Source organism: Ascaphus truei, chromosome 11 (genome assembly GCF_040206685.1).
Source record: "Ascaphus truei isolate aAscTru1 chromosome 11, aAscTru1.hap1, whole genome shotgun sequence".
Classification (NCBI taxonomy): domain Eukaryota; kingdom Metazoa; phylum Chordata; class Amphibia; order Anura; family Ascaphidae; genus Ascaphus; species Ascaphus truei.
In genome coordinates, this window is record NC_134493.1 from 38,200,526 (window position 1) to 38,224,370 (window position 23,845).

Genomic DNA, 23,845 nt, shown 5'->3' on the forward strand with positions numbered 1-23,845 from the left:
GGGGCAAAGTCTGTGCCAAGTAACTTGATACGTGAACTCACATTGTAAATTACTTTAACTGCATTGTAACCCTTTTACTGCCAGAAGGAAGTGACATTGCTTCTACCATGTTGGATGTATTATGATTAAGGTTATGCAAGATGGTATAGGACCGTCTGGAAACCCCACTCGTGCCCTGAAGTGTTACTCGGTGTCTGGGACTCTCCGCTTCAGATCTTCTGCATTCTGAGTCACGGCATGTTTCTCATTTCCAGGGTCTGGGAACGGGATGTTCTGCTGCTGCTGCTGCTCCTCCCGTTCCCACAAGCTGCAGAGCTCAGAGACTAAGGTGGTCATTCAGTATACACTGGCCTCGAGCATCTGTTTGGGATGTTATCGGCCAGAACATCCCATTGACTTCAATATGGGTTTTTGGGGCGATCATCCACTTCAGAGCATGCTGAATAAGGCCGAAAAACTTCTGCGGACACTTCTGCTGACATTAGCCGGAACTACTTACAGTCAACCTGCATAATGACCATGGTTGGCTCTCATTCCATTTGCTCAATGAGCCCCATCTTTATGCCATCGTGGGATTTCCTATGCTTAACCCTTTATTTGACAAACCCGCTTGCAATGCGTGGCTTGACTAATAGAGAGCCCATCAAGGAATATGCTGAATCCAGACGAGCTTGCGACACTTTACCTTCAAGGCCCTGTTGGAAGTAAAGAAGTGGGTGATACAGTTGAATGGTCTGTGACTCTGTAACAAGGAAACTAGTGTGCTAGTAATTTATGAGCGCGCTTCCATTTGTAACTTTGTACTGTTTAGATTTATGCTGGCGCTGGGGGAGCGGAGGTTCTGTGTAGGTTGTGAGACCACTTCAAGCAGGGGTTCTCAACTGCAGACCTCAGGATATCCCTGCTTCAGCACAGGTGGCTCAGTCTTTGACTGAGCCACTGATTGAGCCATCTTTGCTGAAGCAGGCTCTTCAACTGAGCCACTGAGTGAGCCACCTGCGCTGTAGCAGGCTCTTCGACTGAACCACTGATTGAGCCAACTGTGCTGAAGCAGGGATATCCTAAAAACCTGACCTGTTGGGGTGTGTTGAGGACTGGAGTTGAGAACCCCCGCCTTAAAGGACTAACAGGAGAATTCTTTAGTGATGCATCCGATTCCAAATCCAGAGCCGACTTGTGGCTTCCAGAAAGCTTGTCCACAACTAGACCGCTGAGCTGCCATGTTTGTCCAGTAAAAGGCATCACAACATGCAAACTTATTTCCAAGTAGCAGCATAAAACCAATCCGCATGCTAGGTATTTGTGATGGGGCTTTTTATTTGCGGCAGGGTTTTTGGGGGTGGAGAAACTGGTGTTTTTGGAGGGCCAGCCACGCACTGCAAAGGGTTAACGTTCGGGTCAGTATTCCGCAATACTGAGTGGGATGATGGAGCGCTCGTGTTATTGCTTCATTATGAGCTGCAGTGGGCAGGTGTTCAGCTATTTTTGGGGCACGGAGCGGGAGCGGCTCCCAGCCAGGATGACCTCACCGGCAGCCGCCGCCGCGTCCGTGGGAAAGTTTTACACAACTTGGATTTCCTCAATAGTCCAACGGTCGCACTGGGGAATTCAAGGCCCTGCCTGCCACGGAGAGAGCGCCGATACTGCGCCTGATTAACCCTGCAGGGATCTAAAGTGCAGCAGAAGAGTTAAAAGCAACAACAGCGGTGAAATATATCGGGGCTGTGTGTCAAGCTCTCTAAAAATCCTCCGTCTTAACACATACCAAAAACATTTTTTCTACTGTACTTAAAAAAAAAAAACATTGTGGAGTTGCTTTTTCTTGGAATATTTGGAGAAAGTCCAAGATGTTTAAATGAACACAGACAGTTATGACATATGCATTGTATAAATCACCCTATCACTCTATATAATAACTCACTCGGACACACAATGCTGCAGCAGCCAGTATTAATTTACAAAAAGCAAATGCAGCTCTTTCTGGGTTTACTATTCCAGTTCAGCAACTTCTTTTCACCCACGGTAGTAAAGCTGAGTTGAACTGCAGATGTAGCAGGTGTTATTACCGCTATTAACACGAAATAATACAGAAAATATCAATGCATTATTTCCTTGGCCAGGTGTACGCTCACAGCTTATATACCCTACCTGTTTATTAGTCACAGGTGGGCCTCATTATCCTGCGGTGGCTTGTCCACCTACAACCCCCTTGGAAAGGTAGTTCCATATTTACAAAGCGGCAAAATGCCACAAAACACCTTAGCACTGCTTAGTAAATACGGGCCGATCTATTTTTATAATAATGGGTATATTATATTACATCGATATATATCATTTATACCTAGTAAGTGGGACTGCATGTTCACCTTTGTGCATAGAACACATGCCAGGGGTGGCCAACTCCAGTCCTCAAGGGCCACCAACAGGTCAGGTTTTCAGGATATCCCTGCTTCAGCACAGGTGGCTCAATCAGTCCCAACTTCAGCACAGGTGGCTCAATCCGAGCCACCTGTGCTGAAGCAGGGAGATCCTTAAAACCTGACCTGTTGGTGGCCCTTGAGGACTGGAGTTGTCCCACCGCTGACATACGTGATGACGGTTTGATGTTGACATGGAACGGCGGGTATTTGCTTCCAAGTCTGATGTGGGGAGGAAGTATACAGGAGGTCAGGGTTTGTTTTCTCAGAGTGACCTGTCCCTGACGCTCTGTAACTATGTAACTGTGACAAGAGGCCGGGCTCTTGTAGAGAAGCTGAGTGGCATAAGGTTTGTGTTTATAAATGACTAGCTGAGAGACCCGGCGTTGCCCGGGATGTAAATCCGTAATAGGTAGTATTATGTATAAATAGGGGAACAATAGGATGACTATTTGTGTAAAGGTTGTATAATAATGTTGAAAAGAAACATGGAAGAAAATGTAATACGATGTTGTTGTTTAAAAATGGTTTATTGCAAAGACACCACAGTACAATGTATATTTTGGTGACATAAATGATGTAAAATGTGAGGCGTGTGTCCCGCTAGGGTGTGAGTGGGTGTGTGGCGGTGGGTGGGTGTTCAGTATGGGTGGCGAGTGGGTAGTGAGTGGTGGCTGTGGGTGGGTGTCCCGCTATGGTGTGAGCGGGTGTGAGGCGGCGGGTGGGTATTCAGTACGGGTGGCGAGTGGGTAGTGAGTGGTGGGTGGGGGTCCCTCTAGGGTGTGAGGCGGCTGGTGTCTGGTGAGTGCGGCGGCGGCTGGTCAGTGATGTCGGTGCATAGGGGTGTGAGTGTGGCGGGTGGGTGTGAGGCGGGAGGCGGCGGGTGGGTGGTGAGTGGGTGTGACGGCTAGTCAGTGGTGTAGGTGCGGGAGGTGACAGGCGTGTGTCGGGTGGATGAGAGGCGGCGGGTGTGTGTCGAGTGGGTGAGAGGTGGCAGGTGTCTGTCGAGTGGGTGAGAGGTGGCAGGTGTCTGTTGAGTGCGGGTGGCGGCTGTGGGGTGCAGGGGTGTGAGGCGGCGGATGGGTGAAAGGGGGAGGGGGGTGAGGGGAAGGCAGGGGCGGGGGCGGAAGGGGAGGTGTCACTGTGTGTGTCAGTGTGTCTGTCACTGTGTGTCTGTAACTGTGTGTGGCTGTCACTGTGTGTGTTGGGGGGGTCACAAACGGAGCTGGGGGGGAAGGGGGGCTGTCACTGTGTGTGTCAGTGTGTCTGTGTGTCAGTGTGTGTGTGTGTGTGTCTGTCACTGTGTGTGTCTGTCACTGTGTGTTGGGGGGGTCAAACACGGAGCTGGGGGGGGGGTCAAAAACGGAGCTGGGGGGGTCAAAAACGGAGCTGGGAGGGGGGGCGGCAAAAACTCACAGTCTCAGTTAAGCCTCCCCCCAGCAGCAACAGCCGACACCACCACCACCAGTGAGCATTTCCTCACCTCAGGCAGCAGCAGCAGCAGTGTGCCTGGGGGTTGGGGAGCCCTGGGTTAGAGCGCACTGGCCAATGGGAGCCGTGGGAGGGCGGGCGGACCGACGGACCAATCAAATGGTCTACAGAGACTCACAAACCAGATTTTCAAATTTATATATATAGATGCGCATACTACATGCGTATGTTTGTGTGTGTTTCTTTGGCTCGTCGTTACGTATGTGGCTAATGGTCTTGTGCATGACTTACGTCAGCGTTGCTGGGGATATTATCAGGCCCGCTGCCCGTACCAGTCGTTAGCATGATGAATAGAGCATTGACAGTATTTCGCACTTGTGGTTGTTGTTGGGAAATGTTTCTGTAAAGAAGCGGAGTCAGATAATGCAGGTGATTAATGCACGGCTGGAATTCACTACATAGTTTGTTTTCTGTTGCAGAGACCTCTCCAATAACAGCATTGAACGCCTGGATAAAGAACTGTTCGAGCAGCTACACTTTCTAAAGGAATTGTAAGTAATGGGACTCAAGGCGCGTCACAATTACAGTATAGCGCGTGGGACGCAGCACATAGGAATGTTACAGGCACTCTATGTTTCTGGTGACTGAGGCACAGGGAGATAAAGTGACCTGCCCAAGGTCACAAGGAGATGACACCGGGAATTGAACCAGGCTCCCGTGCTTCAAACTCAGTGTCGTTGTTATCAGAGTAGGTGCGGCCTATTCACAAAGCAGTGATAAGTGGTTTTTAAAGGGTGATAAATGCCTTTATAGCGTGATACTGCCTACTCTGCTATTCACAAAGCACTGATAACAGTGCAGTATCACGCTATAAGGTTTTTTTTTATCACCCCTAAACAGTCAGAGACAAAAAAAGTCGTCCAATAGGCCCAAAAATGGCAATCCCCCCATTTTTTGCCAGTAACAGCTATTCACAAAGCAGTGATAACTTTATCGTAGTATAAAAGCTCGCCATCTTTTTTCCCCAGCAAAAGAGATTGAGGCATACATAAAAGCATTTTTTTTTTCAGCACAGCATTGATACCAGATGCCGGCGCGGGCCTCCGGGTGGTCCCCGCTGGTGTCCAGGGGCCCCACAGGTGTCCGAGGGTCCTCGGGTGGTGTCCGAGGGTGTCTGGGGGTACTCGAGTGGTTCTCGCGGGTCTCCAGGGGCCCCACGGGGGTCCTCGGGTGGACCCCACGGGTGTCTGGGGGCCTCCATGTTGTCCCCGTGGGTGTCCGAGGGCCCCACGGGGTTACTCAGGTGGTCCCCACGGGTGTCTGGGGGCCTCCATGGGGTCCTCGGTTGGTCCCCGTGGGTGTCCAGGGGCCTCCAGGTGGTCCCCGCGGGTGTCTGGGGGCCCTCAGGTGGTTCCCAAGGGTGTCCAGGTTCCCCACAAGGGTCCGGGTATCCTCAGGTGGACCCGCGGGTGTCCGGGGGCCTCCAGATGGTCCCTGCGGGTGTCTGGGGCCCCACAGGTGTCTGTGGGCCCCATAGGGGGTCTGGGGGTCCGCGGGTGGTTCCTGTGGTTGTCCGGGGGGTCCTCAGGTGGTCCCCGCAGGTGTCTGGGGGCCTCTTGGTGGTCCCCGCGGGTGTATGGGGGCCCACGGCTGTCTGGGGGTCCTCAGCTGGTCCCCTTGGGTGTCTGGGGGTACTCGGGTGACCCCGCGGGGGTATGGTGGTCCCCGCTAGCCTGCAGTACCACTCCTGTGCCGAAAAATAAAAAGTGCAATGCACTGCTATAAAGACCTCCCCCCCCCCCCACAAACACATACGGTACAGTAATGGGCAAAATTACTATTATCCAGATATGGATAATAGTGCATTTGCCCATTTAAAATAAAACTTTACCCAGCAGCATAAAGTAAGTAAAACTTGTACTTACCCCTGCCAGGTTGCCACGATGAAGGCCGTCCTCATCCTCCTCACCGCCCGTTGCCAGAAACAATGCAATAAAAAATACAATCTAATGGCCCCTAACCCCTTAATCACCTTAGTGGTTAGTAACCGCTATAGTAATTAAGGGGTTAAACCACCCTCCCCCGCTACCCATCCACCCTACCCGGGGCCACCACCCCCATCCTCCAACCCCGCTTCCCACTGATTGGCAAAGTGTTAAAGCATGCCCATATAATATGGGCATACTTTGCCACTATAGCAATAAATGGGGAAGCTAAAAAAAAAAAACAGGCCCAAAATCAAACACATTACATAGAAAAATCAACACATTAGAAATGCCAATACACCAATTGATTGGCACAGTGGCACATCATGCCCATATTATAGCTGCTTTAATGTAATTTTTATTTATAGTGTGCGGGAGCAGGGGGTCTGTGAGCTGAACCGCTTTGGTTTCTGCCTCAGGGACCCTCTGCTTCCCGAGTTACATGCCCCGGTATGGGACATCGGGTGCCGGTTTCGCCGCCATTTTTAAATCTTCCGTGTCACGTGACAGTGGGATTTAAATACTGGAGGAGATACCGGCACCCCATACCAGGGTCTATAACTCGGGACGCAGGGGGACCCCGAGGCTGAAATCAATGCGGTTCATCTCAGGAGACCCCCTGCTCCCGCACACTATTAATAAAAATGACATCATTAAAGCAGCTTCATTACCATAGAAGACAGTCGCTACATAACGAATTAGTTCTTTTGAACTAATGTATTGTACAAGAACTAGTGTATTGTAGCAGGGGGTCTCCGGAGCAGAACCTCATTGATTTGAGGTCCGGGGACCCCCTGCTTCCCGGGATACAGGCCCCGTTATGGGGTGACGGTATCTCCTATGCATTTAAATGTCCAGCGTCACGTGCCCCGTGGGAATAAAATTAATAGGAGATACCGTCGCCCCATAACGGGGCCTGTATCATGGGAAGCAGGAGGTGCCCAGACCTCAAATCAACGCGGTTCTGCTTCGGAGACCCCCTGCTCACGTACACCTGTATTCAATTTTATATTAAAAACGTTTGATCTCTGGCGAGATTGGCGCAGGGAGAGCCGGCTGTCACTCACTGCAGCAGAAAGAAATCGCCGGGTGAGCCCTTTACAGACGGGCGATCATCACGTCGCCGGCTACTCGCCAGTTTTGCAAATGTTGCTATCACAGGTATTCTGGGCTTTCTGCACCGTGATAGCAACGCTGTCAAAACTGGCCATTTAAACAGCCCGGCGGTTTTTTCCCCCGGCGCTTAGTGCACAGGCCCCATAGTCGGGTGAAAATGCACTGATTTTATCACTGTTAAGTGAATAGGCCCCAGTGTCTTTACTCACTGACCGATCCTTCTCTTGTCGCTGTAGATGACCCGAAGAGCATTGGTCATTGAACCCCATGATCTGCAGATCATGCTACGTGAAGCTCACATTGTTTGATACTTTGCAGAGCATGCGTTTCCATTCTGATGTACATGTGCAGAGCATTGCTCCTGTCATGTAGCTATAGATAGATTATCCCACAGTGCAGGGGGTGCTCAACTCCAGTCCTCAAGCCCCCCAACAAGTCAGGTTTTCAGGATATCCCAGCTTCAGCACAGTTGGCTCATTCAGAGGCTCAGTTGAAGACTGATTGAGCCACCTGTGCTGAAGCAGGGACTGATTGAGCCACCTCTGCTAGAGCAGGGACTGACTGAGCCACCTGTGCTGAAGCAGGGATATCCTGAAAATTTGACCTGTTGGGGCAGAAGCTTGAGGACTGGAGTTGAGCCCCCCTGTCACTGTGCACTCCAACTCCATGAATGGCAAACCCCTCCAAAAGCTCTCGGTTCTTATCAAAATCATGACGGTTAAGGTGAGAGATCTTCACCTGATCGAGTAATGACTTTTTCTCTCCTCTCTACCAGGGATATCAGCAACAACCAGATTTCCACTCTAGAAGATGGGATATTTGCTCATTTGAATTTAAGTGAGATGTAAGTATGTTTCTAGCCTTTAAGGGAACTAGCATAGTGTTAGTCCCTGATACCCATTACAATGCGACCATTCTTCCTCTAACTATAGAGGTAAATAAGAATTTTAATCAGTTACTGTTAGGACCTGCAATATTTGGTCATGCCTTTAAGTGGCTTGCAGGCTTAAAATGCTTTGGCCAAAGGGTTTAACTAAATGACACTTTTTTTCAAGAGATATATAGGTATTTCACAGCGTATGTTTGTCATATTGGATGTAGCTTTGGGCTTCTTTGTTTTTTTGTTATATACATTTAGCCATGCCCAGTAGCACTCCATTTGACACTTATATACATAATATGGTAATTTTTGTTTTTTTTAAAGCTTGCTGGGTATCTGTGTGTTTATTAACTTTGTCCAGCTGGTCTCAGCTGTTTTTGAGGTTAGTGGCTCCTCCCCCCCTGGGTTTAAGCTCGCCTCTCCCCACTTTCCAAGTAAGCGGTTATTTATTTGACATGCATCTGGTTGTGACAGATCCAATGCGATCATTCTTCCTTTAACTATAGTGGTAAATGAGAATTGTAATCAGTTAGTGTTAGGACCTGCAATATTTGGTCATGCCTTGAAGTGGCTTGCAGGCTTTAAATGCTTTGGCCAAAGGGTTTAACTAAATAACCCTTTTTTCAAGAAAATATATAGGTATTTCACTGCATATTTTTGTCATATTGGATGTAGCTTTGGGCTTTTTTGTTTTTTTTGTTAGCCCCAAAGAACCCCCTGGTTCCCTTCATATAGAGGGGGTGGGAGGGTTAAAAAAAAATGATTGATGCTTTAAGTTGCCTTATGGCTTAGCACAGTTGAGTAAACCTCGCCCTTAATACCTTCATCCTCCTAGCTGCTACGTTAGAGTTTGGCTGCAGTGTGCTACCTATATTCTCATGGTCCCACGCCCCCTGTACAGTTATACTCTCTGCCCCGTGTCATTCCAGAAACCTGAGTGGGAACCCCTGGCTGTGTGACTGTCACCTTTCCTGGCTCCCTCGCTGGGCTGACGATACCGGAGTCTCCATTCTCCAGAAGGACGCTACCCTCTGTGAACAGCCGTCTCTTGTATCTGGCCTTTCCCTGCTCAATGCGTCCTTCTCCAGGTCTACGTGCGGTAAGCAGAGAGCCCTGGCGAATAGGCGAGGCAGGCACATTTGTTGCTGTAAGAACAGGCCAATCAAAGAGAGAGAGAGAGAGCTCGTCCGTCCCATGTTTTTAAATTTTTGTTTCATGGAAAAACTCACTCATAAAATATATGATGCAAAAAAGTACTTGATTATACCCACTCTTGCTGCCTTCCATAGGAAATAATTGTTTTTTCGGACTATTGACTCATTGCCAGTTATACATGGATATCTTAATATATAAAATCGAAAGGTTGGTACTAGCTGCAGTGAATCTGTGACACACCTCCCACACGACTCTCATTGGCCAAAAATTACAGTGACATCACTGACACACACCTACTTCACTCTCACACACTTGCACTGACAGCATACGCCCACAGAACCCCTGCAGAGTCCTTGGTAAGTTTACAACACACACACACACACACACACACACACACACACACACACACACACACACACACACACACACACACACACACACACACACACACACACACACACACACACACACACACACAGTCACTGTCATCCCACACATATAGTCACTGTCATCCCACAACTCACAGTCATGCTGTCACCCCTGTGTACACACTGCTTACTCCCCTGTAGCTAACACTCATGCTTACTCCCCTGTGCACATGGCCGGACAAACGCACACACACGACGACACTACCACGCACGATGAACACTCCCTGTAGCCCTGCACTCTACCTTTATGCCTTACTAAAAACACATATATTACAATAAATATGTATTAAATAATGGCGTGCGCAGTTTTAATGTCTATTACACAAATGGCCGCACGTACCTTCACCTACGCACTCTTTATTAACTTTCTAAAATGGCCGCCACACCAACTTACAACATGTACCTTACATTGACATTATATAATGTCCCGCTCCCTCCCCGGCGCTCAGTCACCTCCCTCCCCGGTGCTCAGTCACCTCCCTCCCCGGCGCTCACTCCCCTCCCTCCCCGGCGCTCACTCCCCTCCCTCCCCAGCGCTCACTCCCCTCCCTCCCCGGCGCTCACTTCCCTCCCTCCCTGGCGGGGGGACAGGCAGTGGGCAGGCAGCCTGCAGCTGCCTCGCGGCGCCGAGTGCCTAAGATGGCGGCGCCCGGAAGGACCCCCTTCCTCCCTCGCGGCGCCGAGTGCCTAAGATGGCGGTGCCCGGAAGGAGAGGTGACATATGTGTGTGTGTCACTGTGTGTGTGTGTGTGTGTCACTGTGTGTGTGTGTGTGTCACTGTGTGTGTGTGTGTCATTCTGTGTGTGTTTGACACTATGTGTGTGTGTGTGTGTGTGTGACACTGTGTGTGTGTGTCAGACACTGTAGGGTGGGGACCGGAGCTGCGCATGGGGGGGGGGGGGAGGAGCGGAGAGAGAGAGGGGAGCGGAGAAACATACAGGGGGAGTGGAGAGGAGGGACCCGGAATATTTTAAGCAACCCCCCCCCTCCTGTCCACTGTCCCCCCCCTCCTGTCCACTGTCCCCCCCCTCCTGTCCACTGCCCCCCCTCCTGTCCACTGCCCCCCCTCCTGTCCACTGTCCCCCCCTCCTGTCCACTGCCCCCCCCTCCTGTCCACTGCCCCCCCTCCTGTCCACTGTCCCCCCCTCCTGTCCACTGTCCCCCCTCCTGTCCACTGTCCCCCCCTCCTGTCCACTGTCCCCCCTCCTGTCCACTGTCCCCCCTCCTATCCACTGTCCCCCCTCCTATCCACTGTCCTACCCCTCCTGTCCACTGTCCCCCCCTCCCGTCCACTGCCCCCCTCCTGTCCACTGCCCCCCCCTCCTGTCCACTGTCCCCCCCCCCCCTGCCCCCCTCCTAGCGGGAAATTTAACTCACAGGCAACGCCGGGTCTCTCAGCTAGTAGTGCATAATAAGGAAAAACAGGGCTATAAAATAAGGAAAATACCGGATGTTGTCCTGTTGTCTGTCAACAAACTATTCATGAAGCACTGAACTCCATCTCTTCTCATTTACTTACTGAAGGTTGTGTTTTGCAATTTTTAGCAGGAGAGGGAAACTGCTTCAAGACACTTTATGAAGAAGTGAATATACCTTTCCTGTGTTGCAGGTGCTGATTTTATCTCTTGCCCACATAACACCTCGGCGGGCAGTGAATCTGTGCTGGTCTTTACACGCATCACCGCTGGTAACCTCAGCAATGAGTCCTGCAGTGCCCTATGCTTTGGTGAGCAGCATACACACGGAGCCCTGGACACCCGGCACGGGTGCCTGTGCGGTGATGCCCTCTCTCCTAACGCATCGTCCCGATGTCAGGGTGCTTGTGAGGCTCCGTCTCTGCTCTCCAGCTGTGGGCTGACCAGTGTGGGGGATGTTTTCAGCGCTCGTCTGTCCGCTTCTATCCATCGCTCCAAAGAGACATACAGCCTGGGCGAAGCTGTGCAGCTACACGTCAGGGCTCCTGTCCCCATCACCTCACTGCTGTGGAATCTAGGGGACCAGATTGTCAACACCACAGAGAGCAGCGTGAGCCACCGCTACGCCCTGCCCAGGCTGTACAACGTCACCGTAACACTAAGGGTGGGGAGCAGGGTTGTTCCTGTTCAGGATGAGGTGAAGGTGTTGGGGACACCAGAGGAGCTGAGGCTAATGTGCCCATCACTAGTGAAGACCAATGAAAACCTGGAGGTCAGCGTGACGAGCAGAGGGGGCACTGAGGTGGAGGCTGCGTACCTTGTAACAACAGAGCTTGGAGAGGCAGGTGAGCAGAATAAGACTATAGAGCTCAGAATGTGTGTGTGTTGTTATTATTTAATCATTTATATATATTAATCCTACAGCGTGTAGTATATACAAGAAAACCCTAAGCATAGGAAATTAATTTATACCTAAGCGACAATAAGTAATCCAAATAGAAAATGCGACAGAATCAAGAGTATTTCTCCCTCTATCCCAGTAAGTAGTCAATCACCATTTCTAGTAAACATAATGGCCTTAGGTGTGTGTATATGTATGTGTATTTATTTTATATATATATATATATATATATATATATATATATATATATATATATGTGACAAAATTATAGACAGCGCCCTTCACCAAATACACCAAAATTGCTGCAGTGCTGATATATGTGGTAGGTGTTAGCACCAGGTAAATAAATTTATATCAAACAGATAAATATCAATATAAAATGGCATGAACAGTCATAAATTGCCCAAATACAATTAATAAAAAATATATACTAAAAAACAAAAATGAAAAAGTGTGCATAAAAATAAAAAATAAAAATGGATGAAAAAATGAATCAAAATATATCAAAAATAAAAAACAAATGAATTGTGTTGCAATTCACAAATGCGACTATAAGTATCAAAGGACCAACCTAACCTTAAATGTAAATAAAGTAATAGTCATAACAATTGTGGACCATAAGTGAAAAAATCAATGATATAAGAAAAAATTGAAAAAATGAATGAATAAACCAATTGTGTATGATCACAAAGAATACTTAAGTCCTCGTATTGTCCATGATAAAAGAATCACAAAAGTTCAGGCTGCTTCTTCTTGGGCTCACCAAACTCCCACAGCACCTATTAGAAAAAAGAGAAAAGAAGCGCCCGATCCTTGTGTAAAATCAGATAGGAATTTTAATACATCACGGACAAGACAAATGCACACTTACAATTTGTCTGATAAAATCAGGCATATTATGGGACCAGCCCATGCACCAACTGAAGACTCCACGATCACCTCTGTGTGTACTGAAGTCCTTTAAAGTTCAGGATCTTGTGTCTAAATCAGCCGTTGTCTCAGAGATAAAGGAGTCTTTACTTTCCTTTGTGAGTGCTTAGTTGTAGCGTGCGGCCGCCATTCACCTCTCTCGTGGCGCACCGGGACCCGGAAAGGACTTCACACACGTCTCTGCGTCCTCACGCTGGTGCTTGGAGCTGCTCGACCACCGTAGGTTCACTGCCAGAAATCCCTACGCGTTTCTTCCGTCTTTGCGGATTTCATCAGGGGATGGATACCACACTGAACTGCCTGGTGTTAAATAGTCCCTTTGACCAATGCCTAACGTTTTTTCTCAGCTGTATTCAGTTCAATGGGCAATGTTAAGCTAATTTAATATGGAAAATAGCTGAAGCGCTCAAATGCAGGTATATCTCAAAATGATAATAAGCCAGACCACTGTACCAGGGTACTAACAATTGATATAGTACCTATTGTGTCATATAATGGGTACTATCCTCCTGAAGACAGGTGGTGTGTGGTGCAACCCACTCACCATCAGTCTCATTGGCAGGTTCCCCTGAAAAATATACAAGTACTCACATCCTGGTAGGGCAGGCAGGCAGGCTGTGCAGCTACTCAATGCAATACAGGGAAAAGGGAGACCAAAAAGCGCACTGTGTGCTCATTTGCATGTCATTTCCCAGAATCCCTTGCTGCAGTGGAAGTGCTGTATGCTGGGTGATAATGGGGAAAGGCAGGGTTGCAGACCTGCCTGAGACATGCAGATGAGCATACAGTTATATTTGCATATATATATATATATATATATATATATATATATATATATATATATATATATATATATATATATGACATTCTGACCCAGAGAAAGAGAGGAATTGGTTGTTGAGCTTGTCCCTTCATCTGCAAGGTGACATTGTAGCACAGAATGACACAGTTGCACACGTTCGACTTATAGCCCATAAACGCTCACTGAGCAGAGAGGAAAAAGACCAATGACCAATAGATTCCCATTTGAGGTACAAAGTGACACAGAGAGAGAGGCCTGTACCTCTGCTCACATTTTGGTATAGTGACCGGGGGGGCCTATATCCCACTGAGTCTCTCCATTCTATTCACAATAGAAATGAATGACTGTGTACGGGAGGTAAAGTTTGCCCACATGAGAATGCGTGACGTGCCTCATTGCCTGTCCCCCCCGCAGTGTCCCCCGTGTGCCCAGCAGGGAGTGCTGTGTTCTCTGGGAATAACCATTGCTATCAACTGGTGTCTGAGAAATTGGGATGGTTTGAGGCGCAGAGGATCTGCCAGGACCTGGGGAACGGAGACCTGGCCATTGTGAGCAGTCCTGAAGTGCGGACCTTCCTGGTGTCACGTGTTATCAGGTACTGTGGCATCATGCAGCCACATACAGGGGCCACGTCTAGAGGGGCAGAATTCTGGGGGTCAAAAATGAAGTCGGGTAACTAGCCCAACTGGTATTTGTGAAGGATCAATGAGAAAGTTAGTTCCAGAGGTCGCAATGAGGGCAGCAAGAGAATGGTTGGCGGTGCCAGGGGAAGCTTAGAGGACTAATATTAATATGTATGTCTGTATATCTTTATTTGTATAGCGCCATCCATGTACATAGCGCTTCACAGCAGTAACACACGTGACAAAATAGGAGAATAAGAGTTTAAGACATGAAAGTAAGGAAAAGGAGTCCCTATCCCAAAGAGCTTACAATCTAAGTATTGGCTGCTCTGCCAGAGGAGGCTCCGTGGTTCATAATATGAATTGTGTCATGCCGTGGTATCTGCTGGTAACACCAGGATCAGTAGCCGTGCTCTGTCTGAGGGTAATAAGATAAGTCGTTCTAATGTATAGTAAGATTAGTGACTGTCAGGGCCAATAATAAGATCAGTGGCAGCTATTATGAGTGTGTCTGTAGCAGCACGTCTGAATATAATAATAATCAGTGGCACTGTCGGTGGTAGCTCTGCATATAATAATGACTAGTGGTACCTCTGAGTATAATGGTAAGATCACTGCTCGGAGGGATGGTAATATCAGAGACAGGAGCAGGGCTCTGTCTCCCAGGTAGATAATATTCCCTTCCAGCCAGCCCCTGGCTCAGGCTCCTGTAAACACGTCTGCCTGCAGCAGCTGCATGAGATCCTGTCCCATCTCTGGGAGTCCCACCAGCGGCAGCTCACTCGATCCCATCTGTTCTTGGCAGCGGAGGATGCTGGGAGATGATACACATATGGTGGTCGGACACCTGGATACTGGACACCTCCCTCTGCATCGCATGCAAAGCCGGCTGTTAGGAGGACATTCTCTCCTCCCTATCATTTAACGTTAGAGGAGCCCAGCCATGTTTTTTTGTTTTTTCTGGACCTGAACCCCATTAATTTCAGCTCCGGGCACCCCTTGCTTGCAGAGATACAAACCTTCGAGGGGGGTAGAGTTTAAAGCTCCCGAGTCACGTGGCCCATAAGAAGCCGAACCATGACGCCACGGTTTCCTGTTGGCACGCAGGGGGCGGGAGCTTTGAAACGCCGCCATTACGTGAACCCTGCTAGCCAAGCGGAGTGACTGCCAGCACCCCCTACGGAGGTGAATATCTCGGGAAGCAGGGGGTCCCCGGAGCTGAAATTAATGAGGTTCAGCTCCGAAGACCCCCTGCTCCAATCCTATGTTAAAAATAATTGGGGTGGGGGGAATCAACACCTTGAATTGCCTCTTTAACACATCCAGTTCTTTAACCCTTCACTGCCCAGCGAGCTTGGAAGGAATTAACATTGTAACAATGTCATCTGTATTCTGCTCTCATTCTTGCACGCCCATTTTCAGAAACCATTTGTGTGTGTGTGTATATATATATATATATATATATATATATATATATATATATATATAACAATGTACGCAGGGCTTTACTAATTACAATACATGGTAAATCAGTTACAAACCATGGGAATATGGGCAACAGCTAAATGACAGAGGCAAAAGCACACCCTGCCCCAAAGAGCTTACAATCTAAGTGATATGTTGGGAGGATTATAGACGCAGTAGGAGTAGAAGTGCATTATTAGAATTGCAGTCAGGAGGTCAAGTGCCTCTAGGGTTTGCAGTAGAGTTTATATATAGATGTAGTTGGCATCATTTCCCCCCAGATATCTCGACATACCTAGGCATACCCTGCAGCGCTTCCAGAGGGTTCAGTAGTAATGTTTCTGCAGAATTCCTGGATGGCTACATCTATCTGTCTGTCTGTCTGTCTGTCTGCCTACAAAATGTGTATATACAGTAGTCACAGATATCTGTATGCAAAAGGAAATACATTTAAATTGACCCTTTCACTCCTCAGATGTGAGACAGCCCTGACCTAGCACATTCTGCCTGTCACCTCGCCCCTCTTCTCCACGTGTCTCTCCTTGGAGCTGATTCTCACCCTCTCTGTTATGTCTTTGAAGCGGCTTGGAGGTGTGGATCGGGTTTAATGATTCCGGCAGTGCAGAGGCTCTCCCCGTGGGGGAGCGGTACGATCTGGAGAGCTGCCAGAACTGGCTTCCGGGGGAACCCGAACCTTCCCAGGCAGATCGTTGTGTCAGGATGGGACCAAGTGGGCTTTGTAACACAGACCTGTGCAGTGCCAAGCACAGCTATGTGTGTGAATACAAGCCACAAGGTTAGTGTGAGTGTGATAATAAGATTACTGACACTTCTTTCGTGTAGAAGGGAGAGCATAAGATTTCCCGATCATATTAATACAAGCCACAGCATAAAACCTCCCCAAAAACCAAGAATGCACTCCCCAAAATCCATTGGACCATACCTGCCAACATGGCATGATTTCTTTCAGGGAGGAGACTTCTCAAACTTTAATTGATACTCACTGGTGCCGTGAGAAGTAATATTTGATGAGAGAAAGAGACAGTTCTGTTTCATTGTGCTAGTTGTCCAACATGATGCTGACATTCCCTAAAATTCTTGCTGGCACTTCCAAAAATAGATCACATCATTCCCGATATCCAAGACAGAGCTTCCCAGAATCCACAGCAGCATTCCAGGAAAATCAAAAACCGCTCTCACTGATTGCAGATAAGGACCACCTGCCAGGCCACGTACTGTAGCATACACATTCTTATTTTGTTAACACAAACATTCCTTGAGCTCAGGGCTTAGTTCCACTTGGCTTCCTGAGTTCATCATGCTGCTACCCGAGTCGGAGAGTTGGGCTGCTACAGTATTGCATGTCCACAGCTGCTTCATCTCTGAGCCTCTGCAAATATTGGGGTGTGCGGATATGCTCTGTATTAGACTCACCCACTCCTACCCAGGTGCGCAGTTTAGCAATCCAGAGCTCTGATTCCTGGAACCAAAATAATGCTTCCCCTGAATCCTGTAGGTAGTAACCCTAGGCCCTGTCTTATCATGTTTGTCACAGAAATCCTTTTAAATGCTGAATACTTTGTGGTGGGATCTCCAGTTTTCGACACAACATGGCCCTTACAAAACTTGACGAGAAGAGAGAATGTGTCAGCTCCTCATGGAGAGGTGGAGGTATGAATAGAAGACTCATAACCCTCTGTGCAGGTCACACACCCTGGTACTTACAGTATATGTAGATACAGAGCAGCTGAGGCCGCTTTAGAAGGGGATAAAAGGCTTGCTAGTTTCTGAAAACACTACAGATTATTGGGTATAAGCATTAATGTCAAAATGAAGTGAAAGATGGTAGCATTCAGAGTCCGTCTACACAATGTACACTACTCCATTTAAGCCAATTTGTACAATTCTTAAAACTGTTACACATACAGCACATGCCTGGAGAAAGGATGGAGAGCTCCTTACAGTTTATGCCAATCATCTACTATATATTTCTGAAAGCACTGTATGTCTGCGTCCCTAGCGGCAATCTCATTGGTCCCTTGGCCCGCCCGCCCCCGCACACCTCTCATTGGGCTCACACACTCACACCACCCCCTTGGCCCGCCCCCCACACCTCTCATTGGCCTGAGGCGGAGTGACGGGCCAAAGGTCCAAAAAAAAAAAAAACACACACACACATCTCTGTCCTCTCCCCATCACACTCACCTCCCCCCCTCCCCGGTGCTCACCTCCCGCTCCACTCCCTCTACACACCACTCCCTCCCGCTACACACCACTCCCTCCCGCTACACACCACTCCCTCCCGCTACACACCACTCCCTCCCGCTACACACCACTCCCTCCCACTACACACCACTCCCTCCCGCTACACACCACTCCCTCCCGCTCCACTCCAGCACTCACCTCCCGCTCCACTCACCTCCCTCCCGCTACACACCACTCCCTCCCGCCCCATTCCCTCCCCGGCGGGGGAACAGGCAGGCTGCCACGCGGCGCCTAAGATGGCGGACCCCCTTCCTCCCTCGCGCTCCATTCCCTCGCGCTCCATTCCCTCGCGCTCCATTCCCTCGCGCTCCACTCACCTCCCTCCCGCTACACACCACTCCCTCCCTCTCCACTCACCTCCCTCTCCACTCACCTCCCTCTCCACTCACCTCCCTCTCCACTCACCTCACCTCCCTCCCCCTGCACTCCCTCCCCGGCGGGGGAACAGGCTGCCACGCGGATCGTAAGATGGCGGACCCCCTTCCTCCCTCGCGGCGCCGAGTGAGAAGATGGCGGCGGCCGGAAGTACAGGTAAGTGTCGCGTGTGTTGCTCCCCCACCTCCCCCCCACCTGCGACGCCGCACGGAACTGAGAAAGGGCACATCACGGGACTGAGGTGTGTGTGTGTGTGTGTGTGTGTGTGTGTGTGTGTGTGTGTGTGTGTGTGTGTGACACTGCCCCTCCTCCTGTCCACTGCCCCCCTTCTCCTGTCCACTGCCCCCCTTCTCCTGTCCACTGCCCCCCTTCTCCTGTCCACTGCCCCCCCTCCTGTACACAGCCCCCCCTCCTGTCCACTGCCCCCCTTCTCCTGTACACAGCCCCCCCTCCTGTCCACTGCCCCCCTTCTCCTGTCCACTGCCCCCCCTCCTGTCCACTGCCCCCCCTCTCCTGTCCACTGCCCCCCCCTCTCCTGTCCACTGCCCCCCCTCTCCTGTCCACTGCCCCCCCTCTCCTGTCCACTGCCCCCCCCCCTCCTGTCCACTGCCCCCCCCTCCTGTCCACTGCCCCCCCCCTCCTGTCCACTGCCCCCCCTGTCCACTGCACCCCCCCTGTCCACTGCCCCCCCTCCTGTCCATTGTCCACTGCCCCCCCTCCTGTCCACTGCCCCCCCTCCTGTCCACTGCCCCCCTTCTCCTGTCCACTGCCCCCTCTCCTGTCCACTGCCCCCCTCTCCTGTCCACTGCCCCCCCTCTCCTGTCCACTGCCCCCCCTCTCCTGTCCACTGCCCCCCCTCTCCTGTCCACTGCCCCCCCCTCCTGTCCACCGCCCCCCCCTCCTGTCCACCGCCCCCCCCTCCTGTTCACCGCCCCCCCTCCTGTCCACCGCCCCCCCCCCTCCTGTCCACCGCCCCCCCCTCCTGTCCACCGCCCCCCCCTCCTGTCCACCGCCCCCCCCCTCCTGTCCACCGCCCCCCCCCTCCTGTCCACCGCCCCCCCCTCCTGTCCACCGCCCCCCCTCCTGTCCACCGCCCCCCCCCTCCTGTCCACCGCCCCCCCCCTCCTGTCCACCGCCCCCCCCTCCTGTCCACCGCCCCCCCCTTCTGTCCACCGCCCCCCCCCCTCCTGTCCACCGCCCCCCCCCTCCTGTCCACCGCCCCCCCCCTCCTGTCCACCGCCCCCCCCCTCCTGTCCACCGCCCCCCCCCTCCTGTCCACCGCCCCCCCCCTCCTGTCCACCGCCCCCCCCCTCCTGTCCACCGCCCCCCCCTCCTGTCCACCGCCCCCCCCTCCTGTCCACCGCCCCCCCCCTTCCCACCGCCTCCCCCCCTTCCACCGCCTCCCCCCCTTCCCACCGCCTCCCCCCTTCCCACCGCCTCCCCCCCTTCACACCGCCTCCCCCCCCCTTCCCACCGCCTCCCCCCCCTTCCCACCGCCTCCCCCCCCCCTTCCCACCGCCTCCGCTCCCCCTCCCCCCCCTCCGCTCCCGCTCCCCCTCCCCCCCTCCGCTCCCCCTCCCCCCCTCCGCTCCCCCTCCCCCCTCCGCTCCCCCTCCCCCCGTCCGCTCCCCCTCCCCCCCTCCGCTCCCCCTCCCCCCCTCCGCTCCCCCTCCCCCCCCTCCGCTCCCCCTCCGCTCCCTCCCCCCCTCCGCTCCCCCTCCGCTCCCTCCCCCCCCTCCGCTCCCCTTCCCCCCCCTCCGCTCCCCTTCCCCCCCCCCGCTCCCCTTCCCCCCCCGCTCCCCTTCCCCCCCCTCCGCTCCCCTTCCCCCCCCCGCTCCCCTTCCCCCCCCCCTCCGCTCCCCTTCCCCCCCCCTCCGCTCCCCTTCCCCCCCCCTCCGCTCCCCTTCCCCCCCCTCCGCTCCCCTTCCCCCCCCTCCGCTCCCCTTCCCCCCCCTCCGCTCCCCTTCCCCCCCCTCCGCTCCCCTTCCCCCCCCCTCCGCTCCCCTTCCCCCCCCTCCGCTCCCCTTCCCCCCCCTCCGCTTCCCCCCCCTCCGCTCCCCTTCCCCCCCCTCCGCTCCCCTTCCCCCCCCTCCGCTCCCCTTTCCCCCCCCTCCGCTCCCCTTTCCCCCCCCTCCGCTCCCCTTTCCCCCCCCCTCCGCTCCCCTTTCCCCCCCCTCCGCTCCCCTTTCCCCCCCCTCCGCTCCCCTTTCCCCCCCCCTCCGCTCCCCTTTCCCCCCCCCTCCGCTCCCCTTTCCCCCCCCTCCGCTCCCCTTTCCCCCCCCTCCGCTCCCCTTTCTTCCCCCTTCCGCTCCCCTTTCCTCCCCTGCACCCCCCCTTCCGCTCCCCTGCACCCCCCCTTCTGCTCCCCTGCACCCCCCCTTCCACTCCCCTGCACCCCCCCTTCCGCTCCCCTGCACCCCCCCAACCTCCGCTCCCCTGCACCCCCCCTTCCGCTCCCCTGCACCCCCCCAACCTCCGCTCCCCTGCACCCCCCTCCCCTCCACCCCTTTCCCCTCCCACACTTCCACCCCTTTCCCCTCCCACACTTCCACCCCTTCCCCCCCCTCTAACCCTTCCAACCCCCTCCTCTAACCCTTCCCCCCCCTCCTCTAACCCTTCCCCCCCCTCCTCAAACCCTTCCCCCCTCCTCCACCCCTTGCCCCCCTCCTCCACCCCTTGCCCCCCTCCACCACCCCCTCCTCCCCTTCCCGCCGCCCTTCGCCTTCCTGCCCGCCTTACCGCCTCCCCACCCCCGCCTCTGCCTTTCACCCGCCCTTACTCCGGCCGCCTCTGCCTTTCACCCACCGCCTCACAGCCGCTGCACGCACTCAACAGACACCCGCCACACTCGACGCATACCTGCCGCCACACACACCTGCTGCCTCCCGCCCCTACGCACCGACATCACTGACCCACCGCCTCACACCCTAGCAGGACCCCCACTCACAGACAGCACTCACAACCCACGCGCCACCCGCCGCCTCACACCCTAGCAGGACCCCCACTCACAGACAGCACTCACAACCCACGCACCACCCGCCGCCTCACACCCTAGCAGGACCCCCACTCGCAGACAGCACTCACAACCCACGCGCCACCCGCCGCCTCACACCCTAGCAGGACACACGCCTCACATTTTTACATCACTTATGGCACCAAAATATACATTGTACTGTGGTGTGGTTACAATAAACCATTTTTATACAACATCGTATTACATTTTCTTCCATCTTTCTTTTCAATATTATTATCCAACCTTTCCAACAAATACTCACCTATTGTTCCACAATTTATAAATAATACTACCTATTACGCATTTACATCCCGGGCAACGCCGGGTCTCTCAGCTAGTAAGTCTATAAACCGATCATGTCCCACAACATTGTAACAGATCTTTTTCCCCCAAATGGCTGTCAAGGTTCTTATCCATGTATTATTATCACATAAGAATGGAGCAGTAATTGTGACTCCAGGGAAAAGCATTTACCATACTCTTAATTCACATGACTTGTTTCTAGGTCTTGCTCTGGACCTGTTTTTTCCAGTACCTCTCCCACCATCTTTGGTGAGTTTTCTCCTCCTGACCCTGTATGTCCTTGGTAGGTGCTGTTTTTCCCTGGGCTGCAGTTTACACAGGAAGTGTATTTATCAGCGCTGGAATTTGTGACTGAAGAAGTGCAGAGGCCGATCCAGATGAGGTTCCAGGTGTTCTCACAAACAGATGGTCAAGGTAAGGCCATATCTGCCCATTAAAGGGGTAGGCATATGTAGAGGGCATGAATACAGTATATATTCAGAATATCCAGGATCATTCAGAAGCTTCAGACAACTCAAAATATAGAGAGATGCATGCTGGGTATTACCCATAGAGACAGGAAAAGAATGAGTGGGTTCGAGAGCAAACAAAAAGTCTGTGACATCATCACATGGGGGAAGAAATTAAAATGGCGGTGGGCTGGACATATCGCAAGAAAAATGACCATTGTTGGACAAAGATGGTACTCGACTGGATTCCAAGAGATGAAAAGACCAAGATGATGACCAAAAGTAAGATAGGAGGATTAAATCAGAACATGTTTTGGAGCAACATGGAGAAGAGAGGCTGTAACTGCAGTATCTAGAAGGTCATTAGGGAGGCTTCATCCAGCAGTGGGGAGACAAGGGCTGCTTCTGATGAGATATATATATATATATATCGCAATGTTGCTGCTAAATAGGCAATACCTTGCAGGCCCCTCTGGCAGTAAAGGGTCAAACAAATGTAATCAGCTTCCTTAGAAGGATTCAGTTACCCTGAAAGTAAAAATTAGAATTATTTGCTTCCTCTGTAAAATGAGCAAGTTCCTATTTTCTTTGGGTGTGACTAAATATCACTTTATCTGGTAATTATTGTTCCCATCATCTCATTAAACTATATCTGCTGCCGTCATTCATCACACAAAACAACAAAAGGGAATAAAAAGTCAGGGTCAGCACTTGACATGTGTTGGTCACAAGCAGTTTTATCTCAAAAGAGATTAGGTAAAGCATTCCCTCGCGCTCCCCGAGTGATCACATGATCGTCAGGTGCTGGAGGGGCTGAGACACTGGTGCCAGTACCCCACCGGCATTCAAGGAGTTAAACACACTTCTAGTGCTACTAGGAAGAACTGTCCATTTAAAAGCATTCAAAAGACAATTTTGCACGATACTGTATGACCCAAAGTGAAACAGATCAGAGCTGTGAGTACTGTATGTGTGTATAGTTAGTAGGGAACAGGTAAACTATTAGCTCATCCTCCTTCCCGAGCGTGTAATGTAACCATAACCTCCTACGCCAGCTTGTCTTCCCAGACTTTCTTCTGTGTGATTACTAACTGGTGACTTCTAACGTCTTCCCACTTCAGATTGTGGCTGGGTGACTCCCACCTCCACACCTGCCAACGTGCACATCAATGAAACCCTTTCTGAGTGTGAAGAGGAATTCGACTGGTGCAATTACACCAACAGCAGTTTACCAGTGGACAGTGCATCTTTTCCTGCTAACGAGTCCAAAGACTCCACCCCCTCATTACCTTTGTCCAGTAGGAGCCAACCTAGCTACATCTTGCTGACCGAATCTCTCTTTATTATACCCCCTGGAAACTCCACGCAGTACTTGGTAATTTGTTTTTTTTTTGCTGACTTTTTGGTCCCAAAATCTGTCCTTCCATTAGTGAACGGGTTAATAGCCTGATTTCTTCATCCCTGTGGAACAAAAAATGTATGGGAAACAGTTAGCGTTATACAGCGCTGAAGAAGGACCCAGTGTTACAGGGTAGGAGACTGGTGTGGGGAGTGACGTTGGACTAGAAGCTGAGACAGAAGGAGTAGAGACGTGGCTGAGCGTGTTGTTTAGTACAGGAAGAGAAAGGTTGATGGGCTTTGGCAGAGCTGTTTGTGTATGATCTGTTTATCGGGTGAGACTGAGGTGTCTATGCACATGGTGATTGCTACAGGAGTAGCAGGGCAGAACAAATATGCATGAATCTGTATGATCGGTATGAAAGTCGGTAGAGGAGAGCGGCTACTTGCACCTAATTTGCAGGTAAGTATCTCGGAAAGCAGGGGGCCCCCGGGGCTGAAAGTAACAGGGTTCAGCTCCTGAGACCCCCTGCTTCAACCCTATGTACAAAAAAA

The 23,845-nt window shown here is 51.6% G+C and overlaps 1 protein-coding gene across 3 annotated transcripts in view; it reads left to right on the forward strand.

Annotated features, from left to right (window-relative positions):
* The window catches only part of PKD1 (polycystin 1, transient receptor potential channel interacting), a 121,209-nt gene that overhangs the window by 42,610 nt on the left and 54,754 nt on the right, over positions 1-23,845 (forward strand). For all 3 annotated transcript variants that reach the window (XM_075565719.1, XM_075565720.1, XM_075565721.1), the window contains exons 2-10: positions 4,328-4,399; positions 7,725-7,793; positions 8,759-8,928; positions 11,022-11,672; positions 13,875-14,055; positions 16,129-16,343; positions 17,103-17,218; positions 21,791-21,917; positions 23,074-23,327. In XM_075565719.1, the coding sequence (XP_075421834.1) occupies positions 4,328-4,399; positions 7,725-7,793; positions 8,759-8,928; positions 11,022-11,672; positions 13,875-14,055; positions 16,129-16,343; positions 17,103-17,218; positions 21,791-21,917; positions 23,074-23,327 (1,855 nt within the window). The remainder of the gene's footprint in view (positions 1-4,327; positions 4,400-7,724; positions 7,794-8,758; positions 8,929-11,021; positions 11,673-13,874; positions 14,056-16,128; positions 16,344-17,102; positions 17,219-21,790; positions 21,918-23,073; positions 23,328-23,845) is intronic.